Source organism: Oncorhynchus masou, chromosome 14 (assembly GCF_036934945.1).
Source record: "Oncorhynchus masou masou isolate Uvic2021 chromosome 14, UVic_Omas_1.1, whole genome shotgun sequence".
NCBI lineage: Eukaryota > Metazoa > Chordata > Actinopteri > Salmoniformes > Salmonidae > Oncorhynchus > Oncorhynchus masou.
In genome coordinates, this window is record NC_088225.1 from 21,835,184 (window position 1) to 21,860,311 (window position 25,128).

The 25,128-nt window shown below is 45.3% G+C and overlaps 2 protein-coding genes and 1 pseudogene across 2 annotated transcripts; 2 read left to right on the plus strand and 1 right to left on the minus strand.

The window, feature by feature from the left end:
• LOC135554533 (Ig mu chain C region membrane-bound form-like) overlaps positions 1-25,128 on the minus strand; it is a 526,132-nt pseudogene that overhangs the window by 97,930 nt on the left and 403,074 nt on the right.
• LOC135554830 (nucleus accumbens-associated protein 1-like) lies at positions 639-17,168 on the plus strand. The gene is made up of 6 exons (XM_064987279.1): positions 639-735; positions 2,515-3,141; positions 3,228-3,398; positions 6,611-6,716; positions 12,802-12,899; positions 13,081-17,168. Exons 1-6 carry the CDS (start codon positions 639-641, stop codon positions 13,371-13,373), a joined length of 1,392 nt encoding a protein of 463 aa, XP_064843351.1. The 3' UTR covers positions 13,374-17,168.
• LOC135554528 (immediate early response gene 2 protein-like) lies at positions 19,366-20,820 on the plus strand. The gene has a single exon (XM_064986873.1). The coding sequence runs from the start codon at positions 19,503-19,505 to the stop codon at positions 20,070-20,072; it is 570 nt and encodes a 189-aa protein (XP_064842945.1). The 5' UTR covers positions 19,366-19,502; the 3' UTR covers positions 20,073-20,820.

Genomic DNA, 25,128 nt, shown 5'->3' on the forward strand with positions numbered 1-25,128 from the left:
TACCCTTCAGATGGCGATTCCTAAATTGGTGAATTCACGTCCTGGACATCTGGAACAGCCACTTTAGGGGCAATATGTCTGCATCTCAAAATCATTCAAGGTGGGATATTACTGTGTGAATTGCGTAGATTGTGTATTATAATGTACATTTGAGTTTTTTAGTGTTCTGATGTACAAGACCCATTATTTATCTATCGGTCTATCCTTGCGGTAACGGATTGATTTTTATGAGTCTATTATCCCGTTGTCCTTTATGAGGGAGTTTGGTCAACATTTATTGATGGGGGAAAAATAACAGCGAAAATCTAATCACTGAATCAGAATCTGAATCATGACATTTTCACCTCCCAGGGAAAGATCAGGCACAATTTTAAAATAAATGCAGTGCCCTTGTTCAAACAAAGTGAAACATTCCTTATGTAACTTTATAGAATCTTCCGTTCCTCCCTCCTTCTCCTCCAGGCTCACCATGGTCTTGTAGCGGCCAGCAGCTCAACTGGAGCCTGTGGAGCACGGAGGAGCGGGGTGACTCCAAGAACTTGGTGGAAGGTTGCACCCCCGGCGTCCAGCCTGGAGAGCTTCCAGCAGTTTAATGGCCAGGCAGGGAGCCCAGGCCGCCTCAGCATGACAGACGGGAGATGACAAGTGCCTCATGTAGGACCGCAGGCTTCCTGCAGATCCAGCAGATCATGGAGAATACAGGAACGGGCACAGCCACCGCCTTGTTCTTTCAAGGTAATAATACATGGGTTTTATGTCCAGGATCACCCAAGCATGTTTTAGCGAAAACTCTGGGAAAAAACGATATTTTGGTATTTGTTTCATTAGTCCGTTTTTGATAGATCAGAAATGTTTTGCATGTCCAATCAACTTTTCAAGATATATAACTTTCAAAATACAGAAATTCAAGCTTTATGATGATTTTGCATCACACTGATATGTCTGCAAAACATGACCAAAACATTGTTTTTGGTCAGTTTTCTTTAAGGAAGGAGAAGATTAATTGTGGGAGCCTTGTCCTGCATAGCAATGATAGGAGTGACCCAGGTTGTGAGGTTATGACAGTGCCTTTATTCAGAGGTCTTAGAATAATAGGACAGGGCATAGAACAGAGCCCTGGGGGACACCAGTGGTAATAGCTTGCTTTTGGCGTATAGGAGACAGATAATCGCCAGATAAATAACACCTGGTAGGGCCAACTGCTAGGTAGGGAGCGTGGGCCGAGAGAATGCCCAACTCGGAGAGGGTGGAGAGGAGGATCTGATGGTTCACAGTGTCGAAGGTCATGGTCATGCTTATCGGTAATCTGCATAATTTAGTGGAAGTAAATTGGTACGTGTGTACAGTATATTTGTATGTACAGTATCTTAAAATACGAAGTCAAATTATTACGTCAGAGCTCTGGAAAGAGGCCTGATTTCCTGAGTTGGATGACTGTTCAAAACTTTTTTCCCAGTCAGAGCTTGTTTTTTCCCCTGTTCCCAGTTGTCTTGAACGGACTGAAGTCAGAGATTTCTCAGTTGCTTTGAATGCTGCATCAAACGGCAACAGAAGGCAGGCTTCATCAGTGCGTCACACACCACTTTGCAATGAGCTGGAGGCAGTATGCATTTTGAAAACATATACTTAATTGTTTGAAACCTGCATGTCTTATGTTGCTTCAAAGTAGCCTATTAGATCTCCTCTCGTTGTAAATTTATAACGGATATTTTAATCTGTTACATGAAACCGCTCGCATGTGTAGTGCCCTTTTGATAATAGTGTTTTCCTGCTAATTGCGTTATGGAACGAACATTCGTGCATAGCCTACTGCCTTGTGCACAGTGCTGTGCTTATAATGTGACAAAATAATAGTTTATCCACATTTTAGGCTAAACGTTCTGATCTGTTGCCTCAGACTCCTTGCGTTTTATGTAGCTTAGGCCTACTGATGAATTTGGGCTCTATCGGCCCACAACTGGCCCAGAGTCTGTTTGAAATAGGCTATTTATTCTCAACAAGCTGACCAATAGAAAAGGTAGCCTAAACATCTCTACTAAAGTAGATTGACACAGGCTAGTGATTTTTCTGTTGGTTACTCATCTTGTTGGCTGAGGAAAAAAGTAAATGTTTTTGAAGTGCACATCAGAAGGACCGCACATCGTTGCATCCTCCACTTGCATGTTCTGTTAATATGAATGACCGTATTCTAAATGTGATTGCTGTCGTTCTGAGCCCCGTGGGTGAACACCCTAATCACGCTATGCACCAAATGCAAATGTGTCCGGTAAATTTTCTCAAATGTCCGGTAACTGAAAATGTTGCTGATCAAGTGTCCGGCGCCACATGTTCAGAAACCCTGATACATTTAGAACGTGTTTAGCAGAACTCTACCAGGCGTTTCCAGAGCGACAGTACACTCAACCGAGATGCGTAAACAACCACTTATCACAATCATTGCAAGTATTTGCATATACAGTATATTTATATTTCCATAATAAACTATTGATAAATGTATTCTCTCCATATTTCTCCTCCAGGTTTCCTCGCCCAGCTGTGACTCCCAGGGCCTGCAAGCCGAGGAGGCTCCGCCCTCCGAACCCCAGAGCCCCGTCACTCAAACTGTTGCCGCGGGGACTGGCAGTCGCCCCGCCTCCTGCCTTACCCCCCTCCCCCTCGTGTCGCGGGTGAAGACAGAGCAGCAGGGCAACCAATCAGAAGCCTCGCCCTACTCGGTGGTGTGCACCCCTGTGGCCAAGCGCTTGTGGGAGGGCGGCAGCAGCCGAGACGGGGGTGGAGGGGGCTCAGGTGGAGGCGGATCCAGGAAGGCCGCCCGCTTTTCCCAGGAGTCTGTGCGAGGGAGTGCCATCCAGAGCTCGGGGGCACTGGCAATGGCCATGGGGATGGGGGCCAGCGGGGCGGGGATAGGATCAGGGGTCGGGGGTCACGGCAGCGGGTCCAACGGGAGTGTGGTCTCCATGGGCAACGTGGCATCGGAGGGCGCCAGCCCGGGCACGATGAGCGCCTACACCAGTGACTCGCCTATCAGTTACCATGACGAGGAGGAAGAGGAGGAGGTGACAGAGGAGCAGACGGAGGAGCAGTACAGGCAGATCTGTAACATGTACACCATGTACAGCATGCTCAATGTGGGCGCCGCAGGTACCGACGTGTGTGTGTGTGTGTGTGTGTGTGTATATAAAGGTCAGACCAGACAGATCTAACACACGCCTTTCTCCCTCTGGTAGCTGGTGAGCGTGTGGAGGCCCTGCCGGACCACTCAGAGACCCGGGGTCGTATGCGGGGTCGCCAGGACCTGTCGTCTCTCCCCGCTGAGCTCATCACACAGATAGGCAACCGCTGCCACCCCAAACTATACGAGGAGGGGGACCCCGCAGAGAAACTAGAGCTTGTCTCAGGTCAGTGTGTGTGGATCCATTCTGTCATTTCAGATCTGGAGTAGGAGAAGGGTCAGAAAAGGGTCTAGGGACCGAAGTGGAATGTGGCCTTGTTAAAGATGTGCTATCTTAATTTGAATAGCAGGAAACTTAATCCTGCAGCAACAGGAAATGTGAATTATTATGAGGATTATAATGAATGGACATGTTGTAGGGGTATGGTAGTAGGTGCCAGGGGCACCAGTTTGGGTCAAGAACTGCAACACTGCTTGGATTTTCATGCTCAACAGTTTCCTGTGTCTATCGAGAATGGTCCACCACCCAACGTGACTCAACTGTGAGAAGCATTGGAGTCAACATGGGCCAGCATTCCTGTGGAACACTTTTGACCCCTTGTAGAGTCCATGCACGATGAATTGAAGCTGTTCTGAGCGCAAAAGGGGGGTTGCAACTCCATATTCGGAATGTGTTCGTAATGTTTGGTACTCTTAGTGTATACTATACACACACTGTATAGTCTACTGTAGTAGTTTTCCTTACATGACTAGTGAATTGGGACGTGGCCTGGTTCTGCAGTACACTGAGAGTGGTCCTTACATGACTAGTGAATTGGGACGTGGCCTGGTTCTGCAGTACACTGAGAGTGGTCCTTACATGACTAGTGAATTGGGGCGGGGCCTGGTTCTGCAGTACACTGAGAGTGGTCCTTACATGACTAGGGAATTGGGACGTGGCCTGGTTCTGCAGTACACTGAGAGTGGTCCTTACATGACTAGTGAATTGGGACGTGGCCTGGTTCTGCAGTACACTGAGAGTGGTCCTTACATGACTAGTGAATTGGGACGTGGCCTGGTTCTGCAGTACACTGAGAGTGGTCCTTACATGACTAGTGAATTGGGATGTGGCCTGGTTCTGCAGTACACTGAGAGTGGTCCTTACATGACTAGTGAATTGGGACGTGGCCTGGTTCTGCAGTACACTGAGAGTTGTCCTTACATGACTAGTGGAATGGGACATGGCCTGGTTCTGCAGTACACTGAGAGTGGTCCTTACTGTGAGATGACTGTATGTAAGAGATGAGGCATGTGCCAGTGTGGTTAATATTAGCCACGTCGAGGCCTCTCTGGGAGCCTATGTTACGTTCCACTGCCACCTTGTCCTAGAGTCCACTGTCAGTCTACATGTGGACTACAGTCAACTATTCCCATCTGTTTGGCCTGCTGCTTGTTTGTTTATTATGCCGAGTCAGACCCAGGATGGGTGTTTGGGTCTATGTTTCAGTGTATGTGTTCTTCTTTGATATTGTGTGTGTAAACAGGATGTGTCTGTGTGTTTTACAGATGGTGTGTGTGTGGTGTATGAGGGTTATATCCAGGTTCAAATCAAATTTTATTTGTCACATACACATGGTTAGCAGATGTTAATGCAAGTGTAGCAAAATGCTTGTGCTTCGAGTTCCGACAATGCAGTAATAACCAACAAGTAATCTAACTAACAATTCCAAAACTACTGTCTTATACACACAAGTGTAAGGGGATAAAGAATATGTACATAAAGATATATGAATGAGTGATGGTACAGAGCAACATAGGCAAGATACAGTAGATGGTATTGAGTACAGTATATACGTATACATATGAGATGAATAATGTAGGGTATGTAAACATTATATTAGGTAGCATTGTTTAAAGTGGCTAGTGATATATTTTACATCATTTCCCATCAATTCCCATTATTAAAGTGGCTGGAGCTGAGTCAGTGTGTTGGCAGCAGCCACTCAATGTTAGTGATGGCTGTTTAACAGTCTGATGGCCTTGAGACAGAAGCTGTTTTTCAGTCTCTCGGTCCCAGCTTTGATGCACCTGTACTGACCTCGCCTTCTGGATGATAGCGGGGTGAACAGGCAGTGGCTCGGGTGGTTGTTGTCCTTGATGATCTTTATGGCCTTTCTGTAACATCGGGTGGTGTAGGTGTCCTGGAGGGCAGGTAGTTTGCCCCCGGTGATGCGTTGTGCAGACCTCACTACCCTCTGGGCGGAGCAGTTGCCGTACCAGGCGGTGATACAGCCCGCCAGGATGCTCTCGATTGTGCATCTGTAGAAGTTTGTGAGTGCTTTTGGTGACAAGCCAAATTTCTTCAGCCTCCTGAGGTTGAAGAGGCGCTGCTGCGCCTTCTTCACGATGCTGTCTGTGTGGGTGGACCAATTCAGTTTGTCTGTGATGTGTATGCCGAGGAACTTAAACTTACTACCATCTCCACTACTGTTCCATCGATGTGGATAGGGGGGTGTTCCCTCTGCTGTTTCCTGAAGTCCACAATCATCTCCTTAGTTTTGTTGACGTTGAGTGTGAGGTTATTTTCCTGACACCACACTCCGAGGGCCCTCATCTCCTCCCTGTAGGCCGTCTCATCGTTGTTGGTAATTAAGCCTACCACTGTTGTCGTCCGAAAACTTGATGATTGAGTTGGAGGTGTGCATGGCCACGCAGTCGTGGGTGAACAGGGAGTATAGGAGAGGGCTCAGAACGCACCCTTGTGGGGCCCCAGTGTTGAGGATCAGCGGGGTGGAGATGTTGTTGCCTACCCTCACCACCTGGGGGCGGCCCGTCAGGAAGTCCAGTACCCAGTTGCACAGGGCGGGGTCGAGACCCAGGGTCTCAAGCTTGATGACGAGCTTGGAGGGTACTATGGTGTTAAATGCCGAGCTGTAGTCGATGAACAGTATTCTCACATAGGTATTCCTCTTGTCCAGATGGGTTAGGGCAGTGTGGTTGAGATTGCATCGTCTGTGGACCTATTTGGGCGGTAAGCAAATTGGAGTGGGTCTAGGGTGTCAGGTAGGGTGGAGGTGATATGGTCCTTGACTAGTCTCTCAAAGCACTTCATGATGACGGAAGTGAGTGCTACGGGGGGGTAGTCGTTTAGCTCAATTACCTTAGCTTTCTTGGGAACAGGAACAATGGTGGCCCTCTTGAAGCATGTGGGAACAGCAGACTGAGATAGGGATTGATTGAATATGTCCGTAAACACACCAGCCAGGTTTGTGTGTGTAAACAGGATGTGTCTGTGTTTTACAGATGGTGTGTGTGGTGTATGAGGGTTATATCCAGGTTTGAGTGTGTAGAATTTCAATAGGGGTTGTGTCTGGAGTAGTCCATGGTAACACTGTTCTGTGTGTTTGTTTTTGTTGTTGATTCTCACTAGTGTGTGTGTGTGCGTGTGTGTCTCTGCAGGTACTTGTGTGTTCATATCTCGAGCCCAGCTGATGAACTGTCATGTGAGTGCAGGGACCAGGCACAAGGTGTTGCTCAGGAGGCTGCTGGCTGCCTTCTTCGACAGGTTAGTGTGTCTTTCTCTCTCTCACACATCTGACGTGTCTGTGTGTGTATATACGTCTGACGAGTGTGGGTGTTTATACGTCTGACGAGTGTGGGTGTTTATACGTCTGACGAGTGTGGGTGTTTATACGTCTGACGAGTGTGGGTGTTTATACGTCTGACGAGTGTGGGTGTTTATACGTCTGACGAGTGTGGGGGTGTTTATACGTCTGACAGGCGTGGGTGTTTATACGTCTGACAGGCGTGGGTGTTTATACGTCTGACGTGTGGGTGTGTGTGTGTGTGTGGGTGTTTATACGTCTGACAGGTGTGGGTGTTTATACGTCTGACAGGCGTTGGTGTTTATACGTCTGACAGGCGTGGGTGTGTGGGTGTTCATACGTCTGACGCGTGGGTGTTTATACGTCTGACGTGTGGTTGTGTGTGTGGGTGTTTATACGTCTGACGTGTGGGTCTTTATACGTCTGACGTGTGGTTGTTTATACGTCTGACAGGTGTGGGTGTTTATACGTCTGACAGGTGTGGGTGTTTATACGTCTGACAGGTGTGGGTGTTTAAACGTCTGACAGGTGTGGGTGTTTATACGTCTGACAGGTGTGGGTGTTTATACGTCTGACAGGTGTGGGTGTTTATACGTCTGACAGGTGTGGGTGTTTATACGTCTGACAGGTGTGGGTGTTTATACGTCTGACAGGTGTGGGTGTTTATACGTCTGACGCGTGGGTGTGTGGGGGTTTATACGTCTGACAGGCGTGGGTGTTTATACGTCTGACAGGCGTGGGTGTTTATACGTCTGACGTGTGGGTGTGTGTGGGTGTTTATACGTCTGACAGGTGTGGGTGTTTATACGTCTGACAGGCGTTGGTGTTTATACGTCTGACAGGCGTGGGTGTTTATATGTCTGACAGGCGTGGGTGTTTATACGTCTGACAGGCGGTGTGTGGGTGTTCATACGTCTGACGCGTGGATGTTTATACGTCTGACGTGTGGTTGTGTGTGTGGGTGTTTATACGTCTGACGTGTTGTTGTTTATACGTCTGACGTGTGGTTGTTTATACGTCTGACGTGTGGGTGTTTATACGTCTGACAGGTGTGGGTGTTTATACGTCTGACAGGTGTGGGTGTTTATACGTCTGACAGGCGTGGTTGTTTATACGTCTGACGCGTGGTTGTTTATACGTCTGACGCGTGGGTGTTTTTACGTCTGACGTGTGGGTGTGTGTGTGGGTGTTTATACGTCTGACGTGTGGGTGTTTATACGTCTGACGTGTGGTTGTTTATACGTCTGACAGGCGTGGGTGTTTATACGTCTGACAGGCGTGGGTGTGTGGGTGTTCATACGTCTGACGCGTGGGTGTTTATACGTCTGACGTGTGGTTGTGTGTGTGGGTGTTTATACGTCTGACGTGTGGGTGTTTATACGTCTGACGTGTGGTTGTTTATACCTCGTCTGACGTCTGACGTGTGGGTGACGTCTGACGTGTGGGTGTTTATACGTCTGTGGGTTGTTTATACGTCTGACGGTGGGTGTTTATACGTCTGACGTGTGTGTGTGGGTGTTTATACGTCTGACGTGTGGGTGTTTATACGTCTGACGTGTGGGTGTGTGGGTGTTTATACGTCTGACGTGTGGGTGTTTATACGTCTGACAGGTGTGGGTGTTTATACGTCTGACAGGCGTGGGTGTTTATACGTCTGACAGGCGTGGTTGTTTATACGTCTGACGCGTGGTTGTTTATACGTCTGACGCGTGGGTGTTTTTACGTCTGACGTGTGGGTGTGTGTGTGGGTGTTTATACGTCTGACGTGTGGGTGTTTATACGTCTGACGTGTGGGTGTTTATACGTCTGACGTGTGGGTGTTTATACGTCTGACGTGTGGGTGTTTATACGTCTGACAGGCGTGGGTGTTTATACGTCTGACAGGCGTGGGTGTGTGGGTGTTCATACGTCTGACGCGTGGGTGTTTATACGTCTGACAGGCGTGGTTGTTTATACGTCTGACAGGCGTGGGTGTTTATACGTCTGACAGGCGTGGGTGTGTGGGTGTTTATACGTCTGACGTGTGTGTGGGTGTTTATACGTCTGACGTGTGGGTGTTTATACGTCTGACGTGTGGTTGTTTATACGTCTGACGTGTGGGTGTTTATACGTCTGACAGGTGTGGGTGTTTATACGTCTGACAGGTGTGGGTGTTTATACGTCTGACAGGTGTGGGTGTTTAAACGTCTGACAGGTGTGGGTGTTTAAACGTCTGACAGGTGTGGGTGTTTAAACGTCTGACAGGTGTGGGTGTTTATACGTCTGACAGGTGTGGGTGTTTATACGTCTGGGTGGGTGTTTATACGTCTGACAGGCGTGGTGTTTATACGTCTGACAGGCGTGTGTGTTTATACGTCTGACAGGCGTGGGTGTTTATACGTCTGACGTGTGGGTGTGTGTGGGGGTTTATACGTCTGACAGGCGTGGGTGTTTATACGTCTGACAGGCGTGGGTGTTTATACGTCTGACGTGTGGGTGTGTGTGGGTGTTTATACGTCTGACAGGTGTGGGTGTTTATACGTCTGACAGGCGTTGGTGTTTATACGTCTGACGTCTGACAGGTGGGTGTTTATACGTCTGACAGGCGTGGGTGTTTATACGTCTGACAGGCGTGGGTGTTTATACGTCTGACAGGCGTGGGTGTGTGGGTGTTTATACGTCTGACGCGTGGGGGTGTGTGGGTGTTTATACGTCTGACGTGTGGTTTTGTGTGTGGGTGTTTATACGTCTGACGTGTTGTTGTTTATACGTCTGACGTGTGGTTGTTTATAGGTCTGACGTGTGGGTGTTTATACGTCTGACAGGTGTGGGTGTTTATACGTCTGACAGGTGTGGGTGTTTATACGTCTGACAGGTGTGGGTGCTTATACGTCTGACGCGTGGTTGTTTATACGTCTGACGCGTGGGTGTTTTTACGTCTGACGTGTGGGTGTGTGTGTGTGTGTGTGGGTGTTTATACGTCTGACGCTTGGGTGTGTGGGTGTTTATACGTCTGACAGATGTGGGTGTTTATACGTCTGACAGTTGTGGGTGTTTATAAGTCTGACAGGTGTGGGTGTTTATACGTCTGACAGGTGTGGGTGTTTATACGTCTGACAGGTGTGGGTGTTTATACGTCTGACAGGTGTGGGTGTTTATACGTCTGACAGGCGTGGGTGTTTATACGTCTGACAGGCGTTGGTGTTTATACGTCTGACAGGCGTGGGTGTTTATACGTCTGACGCGTGGGTGTGTGGGGGTTTATACGTCTGACAGGCGTGGGTGTTTATACGTCTGACAGGCGTGGGTGTTTATACGTCTGACGTGTGGGTGTGTGTGGGTGTTTATACGTCTGACAGGTGTGGGTGTTTATACGTCTGACAGTTGTGGGTGTTTATAAGTCTGACAGGTGTGGGTGTTTATACGTCTGACAGGTGTGGGTGTTTATACGTCTGACAGGTGTGGGTGTTTATACGTCTGACAGGTGTGGGTGTTTATACGTCTGACAGGTGTGGGTGTTTATACGTCTGACAGGTGTGGGTGTTTATACGTCTGACAGGCGTTGGTGTTTATACGTCTGACAGGCGTGGGTGTTTATACGTCTGACGCGTGGGTGTGTGGGGGTTTATACGTCTGACAGGCGTGAGTGTTTATACGTCTGACAGGCGTGGGTGTTTATACGTCTGACGTGTGTGTGGGTGTTTATACGTCTGACAGGTGTGGGTGTTTATACGTCTGACAGGCGTTGGTGTTTATACGTCTGACAGGCGTGGGTGTTTATACGTCTGACAGGCGTGGGTGTGTGGGTGTTCATACGTCTGATGCGTGGGTGTTTATACGTCTGACGTGTGGTTGTGTGTGTGGGTCTTTATACGTCTGACGTGTGGGTGTTTATACGTCTGACGTGTGGGTGTTTATACGTCTGACGTGTGGTTGTTTATACGTCTGACGTCTGGTGTGGGTGTTTATACGTCTGACAGGTGTGGGTGTGTTGGGTGTGTTACGTCTGACAGGTGTGGGTGGGTGTGTGTGTGTGGGTGTTTATACGTCTGACGCTTGGGTGTGTGGGTGTTTATACGTCTGACAGGTGTGGGTGTTTATACGTCTGACAGTGTGGGTGTTTATACGTCTGACAGGTGTGGGTGTTTATACGTCTGACAGGTGTGGGTGTTTATACGTCTGGCGTGTGGGTGTGTGTGTGTGTGTGGGTGTTCATACGTCTGACGTGTTGTTGTTTATACGTCTGACGCATGGGTGTTTATACATCTGACGCGTGGGTGTTTATACGTCTGACGCGTGGGTGTTTATACGTCTGACAAGTGTGGGTGTTTATACGTCTGACAAGTGTGGGTGTTTATACATCTGGCGTGTGGGTGTTTATACGTCTGACGCGTGGGTGTGTGGGTGTTTATACGTCTGACGTGTGGGTGTTTATACGTCTGACGTGTGGGTGTGTGGGTGTTTATACGTCTGACTTGTGGGTGTTTATACGTCTGACGTGTGGGTGTGTGGGTGTTTATACGTCTGACAAGTGTGGGTGTTTATACGTCTGAAGTGTGGGTGTTTATACGTCTGACGTGTGGGTGTGTGGGTGTTTATACGTCTGACAAGTGTGGGTGTTTATACGTCTGCGTGTGTGTGTGTGTGGGTGTTCATACGTCTGACGTGTTGTTTATACGTCTGACGCATGGGTGTTTATACGTCTGACGCGTGGGTGTTTATACGTCTGACGCGTGGGTGTGTGGGTGTTTATACGTCTGACGTGTGGGTGTTTATACGTGTGGGTGTTTATACGTCTGACAAGTGTGGGTGTGTGTGTGTGGGTGTTCATATGTCTGACGTGTTGTTGTTTATACGTCTGACGCGTGTGTGTTTATACGTCTGACGCGTGGGTGTTTATACGTCTGACGCGTGGGTGTGTGGGTGTTTATACGTCTGACGCGTGGGTGTGGGTGTTTATACGTCTGACGTGTGGGTGTTTATACGTCTGACAAGTGTGCGTGTTTATTCATCTGGCGTGTGGGTGTTTATACGTCTGATGTGTGGGTGTTTATACGTCTGACGTGTGGGTGTTTATACGTCTGACGTGTGGGTGTTTATACGTCTGACGTGTGGGTGTTTATACGTCTGACGTGTGTGTGTGGTGTTCATACGTCTGACGTGTGGGTGTTTATACGTCTGACGTGTGGGTGTGTGTTTATACGTCTGATGTGTGGGTGTTTATACGTCTGATGTGTGGGTGTGGGTGTGGGTGTTCATACGTCTGATGTGTGGGTGTTTATACGTCTGATGTGTGGGTGTTTATATGTCTGACAAGTCTGGTTGTTTATACGTCTGATGTGTGGGTGTTTATACGTCTGATGTGTGGGTGTTTATATGTCTGACAAGTCTGGTTGTTTATACGTCTGACGTGTGGGTGTGTGGGTGTTTATACGTCTGACAAGTGTGCGTGTTTATACATCTGGCGTGTGGGTGTTTATACGTCTGATGTGTGGGTGTTTATACGTCTGACGTGTGGGTGTTTATACGTCTGACGTGTGGGTGTTTATACGTCTGACGTGTGGGTGTTTATACGTCTGACGTGTGGGTGTTTATACGTCTGACGTGTGGGTGTTTATACGTCTGACGTGTGGTGGGTGTGGGTTTATACGTCTGTGTGGGTGTTTATACGTCTGATGTGTGGGTGTTTATACGTCTGACAACGTCTGGGTGTTTATACGTCTGTTTATACGTCTGATGTGTGGGTGTTTATACGTCTGACAAGTCTGGTTGTTTATACGTCTGACGTGTGGGTGTTTATACGTCTGACAGGTGTGGGTGTTTATACGTCTGACAAGTCTGGTTGTTTATACGTCTGACGTGTGGGTGTTTATACGTCTGACAGGTGTGGGTGTTTATACGTCTGACAGGTGTGGGTGTTTATACGTCTGACAGGTGTGTGTGTGTGTGCTTGCCTGCCTTCCACTGTGTGTTTATACGTCTGACGTGTGTGTGTGTGTGTGTGTGTGAACAGTTGATGGATGTCTGTAGGTTTATAAAGGTGTCATTATACTCTCTCCCTGTCAGGAATACTCTGGCTAACAGCTGTGGAACAGGAATCCGCTCCTCCACTAACGACCCCAGCCGCAAGCCCCTGGACAACAGAGTGTTGCACGCAGTCAAATGTAAGTGTTTCACTTAAACACAAGTGCCTTTTTGTTAGTACACATCAACGGCTGATTTATGATTGGGCTCATCAATCCTAACTCTCTGGCCTTTTCCTCTTTTCTCTCTTATTCTCTCTATTCCCCTCCTTCCCTCCCTCCCTCATTCCTTCCTCCCCTCTCGCTCTCCTCCCTCCATCAGTCTACAGCCAGAACTTCGCCACGAGCTTCAAGGAGAGCGAGATGAACGCCATCGCTGCGGACATGTGCACCAACGCCCGCCGCGTCGTCCGCAAGAGCTGGATCCCCAAGCTGAAGCTGCTCATGGCCGAGGGCGATGCGTACTCCGCCTTCCTCCCCGATGCCAAGATGGAGGCCGACGCCCTAGGGGCGGAGCCAGGCTTTGAACCCAACACCCTGGAGGGCGCTGAGACGGGTGGCTCGTCCGGCGAGTCGCTGCAGGGGGTGGGCAGCGACGGAGGCACATTGTTTTAGATGGGGAGGTGGAGAACAGAAGTGTTTAGAACACGATGATGATGATGAATACCTATATTTCCCTGTACTCCTTTCTTCTCCTCTGGTGGTGTGGCCCATCCCCCTGACCCTTTGGCCTTTTGATCCTCCACCTCCGACATGTGACTCTGAAACGTTACTAGGGGAAACAGGGGTTGTTACCTGGATGTTAACCAGGAAGTTATGCTTTAATTTTGAAAGCGAGAGTCCAAGCAATCGTAACTTCCAATATGGTTTCTGCTGTATATTAGTATGGGGGTAGAGGAAGGGTGATGGGTTTGTGGGGATGCAGTATTTTTGGGGGATTAACCAAATTCCTGCCTCACCATATCAAAACACATTCCCCTGGTTTTGAATGTAGATGTCAGCAGCATTGCACAATGTCAGTCTGAACGATTGTATCCCAGCCTCTTGAGGAAAAAGAAACCGACAGAAAGATAACTACTCTATGGATATGAGAGAGACTGTAGTTTCTCTCTAGAATGAGAGAAAGAGAAAAGGGGAGAGAGGGAGCGATAGAAAGACCCCTAACCCACCAGTCCTCCAACCCCAACACCCTTCTGTGACCAGAACAAAATGATTATGCCCTCAGTTTTAATGTGTCTCTTCTTGTAGCTTTTCTGATCACAGCTCGTTTCTCTGTTTGTAACATGGATCCAGAGATGAGGACTACAGGTGTACAAACTGTAATTGTAAAGAAATCCAAGGGGAACAGAAAAAGACGGTCATATTTTTTTGAATATGTATTTATACAACTGTTGTTGTGTACAGAGAGAAAGAGAGGGATTGGTTTTAAATCTCTGTTGTTTTATTGTATTTTGAACAGCTGTTTTGCAAAGAAAGTCCTCTGAAAAATAAGATTTAAAAGCAAATAAGTAAAAGTGCTATTTTTGCATAAAAATATGGTATTGATCAAGTGGTCAGAAAAGTCTTAACGTAGGGCCTTTTTTGTTTTGACAAACTATTGAACTGAAAAATATCTGTTTTTAAGACAGAACTGGGCACTTTCTACCTGCGGCAATCCAATATAGCTTATTATCTTATTATCATTTTTCTCTATGGAAATTGTCAAGGAAGCCTACCTATGTGGCTGTTCACAACGATGACTGACTCTGTTATGCTTGCTAGCGAGCTAGCGACGTTACTATGCTAGCTAAACTGCTTACTCGGAAATCACGGCTAAATGTAAAAATGCACAGCTTGAATCAACTGGTCGTCTGCTGCAACTATCGTGCTAGCTAGCTAACCCCTCCTCTGTTGGTTAGTGACTTGCTCCGAAGCAGACTACTGACATCATTACACATCATGAGGTTGTGATTCAATGACCGGAAAACATTTGGAATAATGGAATGTGCCTTTTTTAATCGACATGGATATGCAGGGGTGGGTCCTGCTTATGTTGATGTTGGGAAGGAGGGAGTAGAATGGGGTTTAAAAGGTGGCAGGTCGTTCAGCTTGAGACAGAGTTGTAACACACACACACACGTGTTCCAAAGAGAGATGGGGTGAGGTCAGGGGGATTGGCATTCTGGTGGAGTATGTTGGTGTGTTTAAAACAGTCTCATATATGTGCGAGAGCAAGCATTTGTGTTCATTCCTTGAATGTGACTGAAAAGTATATTTGTTCCTGTGTGATTGATGTGTGTGAGTGCGCTTTAGGTGGGTGTGTGTGAGTGTGCTTTTATGTGTGTGTGTCCTCCACCTGGTAGTGTTTTGGATTGGTTTAAGACTCCCTTTGCTGGGACACTTGTCTTTGTGAACGATGACCTACACCGTCTTCCATACACCTTTGCAATCCAAAAGATGTGAGACACCTTCAGATAGAAAAGTGATGTATAGAGAGGACACAATTCACTTTTTTCCATACGGCAGAGAAGCAGGTCCACTCTATGCATGACATTTCTGTCCTGATTGCTGTTGTTTAACTCTCTCACGCTTGGTAAATCCAAGATGGACAATGGTGGATATGTTAAAGGGGAGGTGAAGCACCTTTTTAAATGGGATGAACCCATGTTTCCTGCACCTTTGATAAAGGGTTTTGATGTGTTGTGTGGAGAATCAACCCAAGGGATGGCCTTGTTCAAATACTTTTAAGTGGCATCCTTCCTCCCTTTCCTTGATGTAAGCACCTCAGGGAAGGGACCAAAGGAAGGGTGCATTTAGAGAGTATTGGAACATAGCCTGCGTCTCAGATCTGTGGATGTGGGATGCACTGGGATGACTCCTGTTGTAAATATTGGGACCGTTGAGCTGACTTTCTTTCTACGCTCGTCTAGCAATTTCCTATGTAGGGTGATTGTGTAAAAGTGTGGAAGCGATGAAAGAGGACCGTTTTTTATATATTTTTTTATTTTTTACTTGGTCTCGCGTGTTGTCGAGACGTCATGGAGACTGATGTGTGTGTGAGCTCCCAGCATACATTTGGCCTACAGGTCAGAGGAGGATGATGGTTGCTTTGGTCTTAAAGTACTGGCCTAATGTGCTACTGAGTTGGTGTGACTGAAGGGAGGGAGGAGGGGTCATGTTTAGGGAGGAGGGGTCATGTTTAGGGAGAGAGGTGTCATGGCTGCAGACTGTCTGTCCATCAGAATATTGTACAGAAAAAAATATTACTTTTCAAAATGTTTTTTCTTTTATTGCTTATGTTTTCTTTAAAGAAACATGTACTGTAAAGACCTTAAAGAAATGCTACTAATTGAAGGTGGTGAATGATTTACCTACTTCTTGCTGAAGAAAAAATTGAAAAGGAAAGAAGGATAACTGTACGATGGCTAGACAGAGCACCGATAGCTAGACAGAGCACCAATAGCTAGACAGAGAACTGTATATATTTTTTTCATTGTTTGTGATGAGGGTTCCATGAGAGGTTCTTCCAGGGGGAGGGGGGGAGGAATAGGGCACTGTACTGTCTCTTTGTCTATTGGGGGGAATTATTTTTGGGGAGGTGGGTGGGTAGTAGTGGGTGTGTGGCGCTGTAGAGGTCTGAATTACAAACTTTGCACCTGCTAGTGAACCTATACACCAGGGTCTGATTTCACCCTGCTGAACAGATCCCATGATATTATGGACAAGGTCAGATCCAGTCTTGTTCACCACCTGCTGTTTACATGTGGTACTGGAGCCACCACCAGATGACAGTATTTCCCCCACAGACCATAGTCAATGACTGAGTTGGTTACTAAGTGATCAAAGTTCAGTTTTGCGTGTTTTGGAGAGGGTTACTTCTCTCAGCTCTGAAGCACAAGACTAAAGGAACAGAAAGGAATGTTTGTGTGTGTGAGACAGAACAGTTCAAGCTGATTCATCCTCCATCCCTACAGGTAGATGTCCCTCCTCCCCCAACACACACATCTCAAGAGGATGGACAAAGGCAGTGTCCAGTGTGGTGTATATAGGCTTGGAGAAGGACCTTTTTTCACATATACATATATAAATATGAATATATGTATAGATATATACTGTATATTATACATAGAGGCACTAAAGTTTAATTGTTAGTCGTGCACTCTCAGCATGAGGTATATACCCACAAACGGCTTATTGAAACCAGTGCAATAGCATCCCCAATGTCTCTGCCCTTGCTCCTTGCCCTCTGTGACCCTGTAGTGCCAGTGCTCATTCTGTTCTCATTGTTTTCCAAGTGCCAATAACTTTGTGAAACCCATTAACTGTGACCCAATATTATTCAAGGTAATTGCACATTAACTATTGTAAAGAAAAATCATTAAGATAAATGTCAACATGGATTAAAAAAAATATCTTAATAAAAGGTTTGTAACAAATGATTTGTGACCTTGCTCCTTTTTTTCCAAATATTTGTACCACTGTAAATTTATAGGTTTGTAAATTATACAGTGCCTTGCGAAAGTATTCGGCCCCCTTGAACTTTGCGACCTTTTGCCACATTTCAGGCTTCAAACATAAAGATATAAAATTTTATTTTTTTGTGAAGAATCAACAACAAGTGGGACACAATCATGAAGTGGAACGACATTTATTGGATATTTCAAACTTTTTTAACAAATCAAAAACTGAAAAATTGGGCGTGCAAAATTATTCAGCCCCCTTAAGTTAATACTTTGTAGCGCCACCTTTTGCTGCGATTACAGCTGTAAGTCGCTTGGGGTATGTCTCTATCAGTTTTGCACATCGAGAGACTGACATTTTTTCCCATTCCATCTTTATGTTTGAAACCTGAAATGTGGCAAAAGGTCGCAAAGTTCAAGGGGGCCGAATACTTTCGCAAGGCACTGTAGGTTTGCTACCTGCTGTAATTAGACATGATCAAAGGTCTGTTCACTCTGTTGTGGTGATTTTGGCAATAATGAAGATGGGCCATTTAAAGTGAGAGCACCACATGGAATGTGGGCAAGGGAGTGCATAGTAAGTGAATCAAATCACAGCTCAAATGAATGCTTCTTGGTTCCATTTGGACCTTAGAAATGATGCATACAACTTATATTGGACAGGGACATATTGAACCAAAGAGTCCAGATGGAGAATAGGACAGGACATACTAGAGGTGTGATTTTGGATTGTTGGAATACAAAAGAAAGTCTCTAAATTACAATAACACTATCTGAACCGGTCTTTCTGTATTAATAGAATAAGACACTGTCATGGATGAACCTATATGAAACTGCACCATTATTTTTCAGTGTTTGGTTTACCTTTCATGTAATATAAAGTATTAGGTCTTGAAGAAACCATGTAAAAGTCATGCAAAAAAAATATATTTCACCTTGATTTAACCAGTAAGGCCAGTTGAGGACAAGTTGTGAAATGAATGAAAGCTTGCTGAGTGAGAACGTTTTCTTTGCCAATCCAGAGACAGTTGGCAGATAGGTTGATTAGCACTGAGCACGTGCATGGCTTGCTTGCTCCTTTCATCAATGTCAGATTTCCAGCGGCATCCTTGCTGCCAGATGTGCATCCCAAAATAAATGAGTTGAGTTGACCCCAAAACGCGCCACCACTGGATTAAGCGCGCTCCCGATGCCCATATTTGGGCTCAGGGAAGCAGAGCGCACAGTCGTGACAACACCAAATAAGGAGATGTGTTCTGACGCAATCCCTAATGGTTCGCACTTTATATGGCCAATGGAAGCGAGGGTCTCCTAGGCGCGTCATGGATTTTTCACGGCAGCGCGCTCGCCTCGGTTACCCGTCGGATGTACTTTATATGGGCATCTGTTGATAACCCCTCTGAAAAACAGCCCCCATGGGAGTAATGTTATAGTAATGTGAAGCAAGAAAAACATGAATGTTCAACAGTAATTTATCAACACAGCTTTTTCCAGAAAAAAATCATTATATAATGTCTTTGATTGGTGGTCTTGGCCTGATACCAGTAGCTAAATATAAGGCTATTGAGGCATGACTGTTAGCCTTTTAGCCATATCATTTGTGTTCAAATGATTAATTTAAAAAAATTGGAACAGTATCAAATGCACATGTTTTATTTAACCTTTAATTAGCATATAGGCTAATCTATTTTGCAAGAAAGACATGTTCAAGAAAGCAGCAGTCCACTTACACAAGAAAATGTAATTCCCTTGCACTTAATAATAGATGCCACACTCACACACACACACACACAATTAGCCAAGTAATAGTAAGACAATGCAACAACTCAATGGCACCGATATTTTATGAATTTCATGTTGTTGTTTTTTTCATTAGCCTAGTATACAGTGTATGACCTGTTGACAGTAGTCAGATTTGCATTCATATTCGGTTGTTCAAATTACACAATTATGCAAACAAATGTGGTAGAAATAAACACAGCCTAAACACAACCTACACATGTGTCTAGTCATAAATAGTAGTCTAAATATAGTGTAGGAGGCTACAACATGTTATCCGCAGCTCTTGTGGGGCTTTTGGCATAGGAGGAGCTCATGGAAGAATTTACACCTTTCAGATGACAGCAGGCCACTGACGTCAGTGAAGTTATAATAAAGCGGCTGGTACAGGTACGTCCATGTCTGTGTGTGTGTGTGTGAGAAGTTTGGAGAATCTAGGCCCTAACGGTAAAGGAAGGTCCAAGGTTGTGGCAATCAAATTAAAGAGTCTCTAAACGTCTTAATAAGATCAATAATAAGCAACAACATGGAGGTCAGCGCTGAGGCCAAGAGGATTATGGTCCACGCTTTAGGCAAATTATACAGCTCGCGCGCCCAGCGCGGGGGACACGGTCTCCACCGGAGCCTGCTGCTCAAGCTCGTAATGCAGTCCGCCCGGGATATCTACCACGCATCGCAGGCCAGTTGTGAAACCACGACAGCAGCAGAGACGATCCAGCAAGAGTCGCCGATGGAGGAAACAACTGGAGACCGTTTGGAGAGGGAGGTTTCATCGTCTCTGTCTGGACTACCCGCGACCCCCCAGCCCCAGGAGATTGCAGTATCCTCCGAGGACGAAACGAACTCACACCCGCTGCACTACAGTGTAACCGCAGGTAGAGAAGACAAGGCGAACCGGGGCCCGTCGAGGCCTGACCGTAACGCCAGGAAGAGACGCGGCAAGGCGGCCGCGGAGCCCGACTTCCTCCCCTGCAAGAAAGCGAAAATGGAGCAAGGGAGAAATACCGTCACACGGAGCTCTGTGAACTGCTACCGTGTCGGCGGGGACTCCCTGGTCTCATCGGTGCCCATGTTAAGAGCCATTGCTGCGTTTTGAAGGGACAATGAAGAGTTTGCTTTGATTTGGGTTCATAAATACAATTTTGTGACGGAGCAGGAGGAATGCGTTATGGGCAAAACTATCCGGGTATGAGCCGGGAAGAGAGAGAGGAGACCACATATGCGTTCAGACACTATAAATTGCTGTGGTCTCTAATGTTGGAAACTGGGCTGTCCCGGGAACTCAGTGGAGGTTTCTCCGAAAATTGGAGCTTGTTTTGTGAAAGAGGTGACTGACTGATCGTTACGGTAAAAGAGTTCATGCTCTCCCGCTGTGACTTTCCCCGCTGGCTGTGCGCCAAAAGAGGGAGATGGAAGAACATTGGTCTAATACTTTCTAGGGCTGGGCCTGGTCGAAAAGGACTGAAAACAATACACAGCACAAGCCTAAACCGACTGAATAGTGCTGGTTACAATGACTTTTATAGCCTACACGTGCGCCATGATGCTGAAAATACTAAACCAACCATTTGCTATTAATCACTGCCGTGGGTCCTAGTAATCTAAACATTTGACCTATTACATACATTGATTCATTAAATGTTCTGAATGTTCTACCGTATGATACATTCACATGTATATTTTGTTAATTTGGAATTGTACGTTAATTGGTTAAACTGTGGAACTTTTCTTCCATAAGAACCAAAATGAATTGTATCAACACTGATAACCAAAACTGTAGAACAAACCATTCCAATGACACTACCTCAGTTTTATTTATTAAAACGTTTTATAATGAACTTCAACCTTTTCTCGTTTCCTTTTAACTTGTTGTTGCCTTGTGGAAACTATTCATCATGACATGGGTGCCCACTGGGCACACACTGGTTGAATGTTGTTTCCACTTCATTTCAACCCCCAAAAATCTGTTTTAACGTGGAAGACTGATTGGATTTTTTTTCACACGTTTAATTTAAATCCTGATGACATGGTCACATTTTTGCTGAATTCACGTTAGTTGACAACTCAACCAAACGTAAATAAAAAATGAACATTGAACTGACATCTCTACCCAGTGGTTGGGCGGGTGTGGTATGGAGTCTGCGTGACTAAAGAAACAAGGGTAGTAAGAATATTGCCCCCTGGAGTGTGTGGGGAGGAAACAGCAATGGTTGTGATGAGTCGGAAGCACGTTGTGTCATCGCTATTCTCTCTCTCTCTCTCTCTCTCTCTCACACACACACACACACACACACACACACACACACACACACACACACACACACACACACACACACACACACACACACACACACACACACACACACACACACACACACACACACACACACAGGTTATATTTCCAGGAGGTTACGCTGTTGTAAAGAATGGGACGCAGGACAAACACTGTTTCCCGGTCATGAAATTACATTAGGAATGGGTACAATGTATCACTTTTGTTGTTCACCTTGGGGAAATTGAGAGAGAGGGTCTATTGTGCCACCCTGGCAGCTGTGGAGTACGGTCAGACATGGGACACTGTTCTCCTAGTGGCATGCAGGGGCATCGGCCTGACCACCCCAATCACAATCTGGGCATGACTGCACGACTGGCCCATGCATCTGGACCAAGATTCTGGTCGGATAATCAGACAAAGAGACTGTGTGAAACGGCAATAAGGGGCTGCCTGGAGCTGCTTTCATCAGGGTTTACAAATGGGTGTTTGTTTTTGCAATGCTGGGGGCCGATTCCAAACCAAGTTAAGCGCATGTAAATGGAATTTAATTCCTTTTGTGTCCACTTTTTTCTCTATGCTTATTCTGACCTTGAATTGAATGAGAATAGCACCTGCAATTTGTTCTGGGTGGAGATGTAAGAAATGAAGGTGTGGTGGAGGTGTGTTTGCAGATATGCTGTATAATGACCTTCACTAATTCCCTCATTTCCACCACTTTTATGTGCGAGGAAACCATAAATAAGGTCGAGCAAACCTGCCGGTTCCAAGTGTAAAAACCTCTACCTTCTTTGTGAAGGAAAAGCAGCCAACAAGTGCTCAGCATACAGTTGAAGTCAGAAGTTTACATACACTTAGGTTGGGGTCATTAAAACTAGTTTTTCAACCACTCCACAATTTTCTTGTTAACTATAGTTTTGGCAAGTCGGTTAGGACATCTACTTTGTGCATGACACAGGTCATTTTTCCAACAATTGTTTACAGACAGATTATTTCACTTCACTGTATCACAATTCCAGTGGGTCAGAAGTTTACATACACTAAGTTGGCTGTGACTTTAAACAGCTTGGAAAATTCCAGAAAGTGATGTCATGGCTTTAAAAGATTCTGACAGGCTTATTGACATCATCTGAGTCAATTGGAGGTGTACCTGTGGATGTTTTTCAAGGCCTACCTTCAAACTCAGTGCCTCTTTGCTTGACATCATGGGTAAATGAAAAGAAATCAGCCAAGACCTCAGAAAAAAATTGTTGACCTCCACAAGACTGGTTCATCCTTGGTAGCAATTTCCAAACGCCTGAAGGTACCACGTTCATCTGTACAAACAATAGTACACAAGTATAAACACCATGGGACCACGCAGCCGTCATACCGCTCAGGAAGGAGACGCGTACTGTCTCCTAGAGGTGAAAGTACTTTGTGCAAATCAATCCCAGAACAACAGGAAAGGACCTTGTGAAGATGCTGAAGGAAACAGGAACAAAAGTATCTATAACCACAGTAAAATTAGTCCTATATCAACATAACCTGAAAGGCCGCTCAGCAAGAAAGAAGCCACTGCTCCAAAACCGCCATAAAAAAGCCAGACTATGGTTAGCAACTGCACATGGGGACAAAAATCGTACTATTTGAAGAAATGTCCTCTGGTCTGATGAAACAAAAATAGAACTGTTTGGCCATAATGACCATTGTAATGTTTGGAGGAAAAAGGGGAGGCTTGCAAGCCGAAGAATACCATCCCAACAGTGAAGCACAGGGTGGCAGCATCATGTTGTGGAGGTGCTTTGCTGCAGGAGGGACTGGTGCACTTCACAAAATAGATGGCATCATGAGGCAGGGAAATTATGTGGATATATTGAAGCAACATCTCAAGACATCCGTCGGAAAGTTAAAGCTTGGTCGCAAATGAGACTTCCAAATGGACAATGACCCCAAACATACTTCAAAGTTGCGGCAAAATGGCTTAAGGACAACAAAGTCAAGGTATTGGAGTGGCCATCACAAAGCCCTGACCTCAAATCTATAGGATATTTGTGGGAAGAACTGAAAAAGCATGTGCGAGAAAGGAGGCCTACAAACCTGACTCAGTTACACCAGCTCTGTCAGGAGGAATGGGCTAAAATTCACCCAACTTATTGTGCAAAGCTTGTGGAAGGCTACCCAAAATGCTTGACCCAAGTTAAACAATTTAAAGGCAATGCTACCAAGTACTAATTGAGTGTAGGTAAAATTCTGACCCACTGGGAATATGATGAAATAAATAAAAGCTTAAATAAATCACTCTCTCTACTATTATTTGGACATTTCACAGACTTAAAAAAAAGTGGTGATCCTAACTGACCTAAGACAGGGAATTTCTACTCGGATTAAACGTCAGAAATTGTGAAAAACTGAGTTTAAATGTATTTGGCTAAGATGTATGTAAACTTCCGGCTTCAACTGTATGTGGGAACTCCTTCAAGACTGTTGGAAAAATATTCCTCATGAAGCTGGTTGAGAGAATGCCTAGAGTGTACAAAGCTGTCATCAAGGAAAAGGGTGGCTACTTTGAAGAATCTAAAATTTGAAATCTATTTTGATTTGACACTTTTTTGCTTACTACATGATTCCATGTGTTATTTCATAGTGTTGATTGTCTTTATAATTATTCTACAATGTAGAAATGAGTAAAAAACAAAGCAAAACCTTCGAATGAATAGGTTTGTCCAAACGTTTGAATGGTACTGTATGTAAATAAGTTATTTCTGTTTCTTATTTGTAAGAAATTTGCACACTTTTCTAAAAACCTGTTTTTGCTTTGTCATTATGGGGTATTGTGTGTACATTGATGAGGGGAAAAAATGTGGAAAAAGGGATTGGTCTGAATACATAACAAATGCAGTGTCTTACCTGTTGATAAGAGCTAGTTAAAGGAGTAATCCGTTTGGAGAAGGGATTGCAATTAAAAATAGCAATTGTTTTGGATTATTTTTCCTTATGATCCCCGGAGGCAAATGTGAAACCAGTAATATGGAAGCAAACTGAAAATCATATCAACACGACATGCATTGTTGCCCCTGTGACATTATAAAAAATATATGTTTTAATTTCGTGCCCTCTTAATTTGCATTGATTACATTTGGAGACACAAACTGTAGGCTTCTGTAGGGCTGGACCAACCGAGTTGATGTATGTGCTATAGAATGTTTTAATTATATGCCTAGGCTTTTCTCTGTTTTATTTTACAGCCACCTTCAGTAATACCCACATAAATGTATAACTGTCACTTTAGTGTTTGTTTTCTTCAATTTGTAGCTTACATTTCACATCATTCCATATACAGTCCCATGATTCGTGAGGATTACAGGACCATTGTTCAACCCTTATTGTATACTTGTTTCCACCTTCCAATAGCTCATGTTTTGAACTTGGATATGACAACTTTCAGGATGAATCAAACCAATGTATTTTGATGAATCAATATATTTCATGTGTAAAGGCTCTCCTAACCCCAAAAATACAAGATCAGAGTATTTTGAAATCTACCAGTTGCTGAAACAGAGTCAAATATGCATATACCGTATTTGGTGGGTTTCTTTCATTGATCCCGATATTCTGAACCCATTGTATTCTATTCTCAATATATTCTAGTGAGTCAGTTGACAAAATTCGAATTAAAGGTGCACCGTATTTAAAGGGATGGCTTAAGATAAATGTACTGAAAACACTATTGAATGAAAACTCCATGAGAAAATCTGTTTGCAAGCAAGTGGGAGGGTTTTCAGAGGTTGAATTAAATGTATTCAAGGGAACCTCGCCTGCAAAGCCCGTTACACACCTGCATAGGGTAAGTCTGAATACCAACTACTGAGAATTGAATAGGAAAGGTAACTGAACTAAA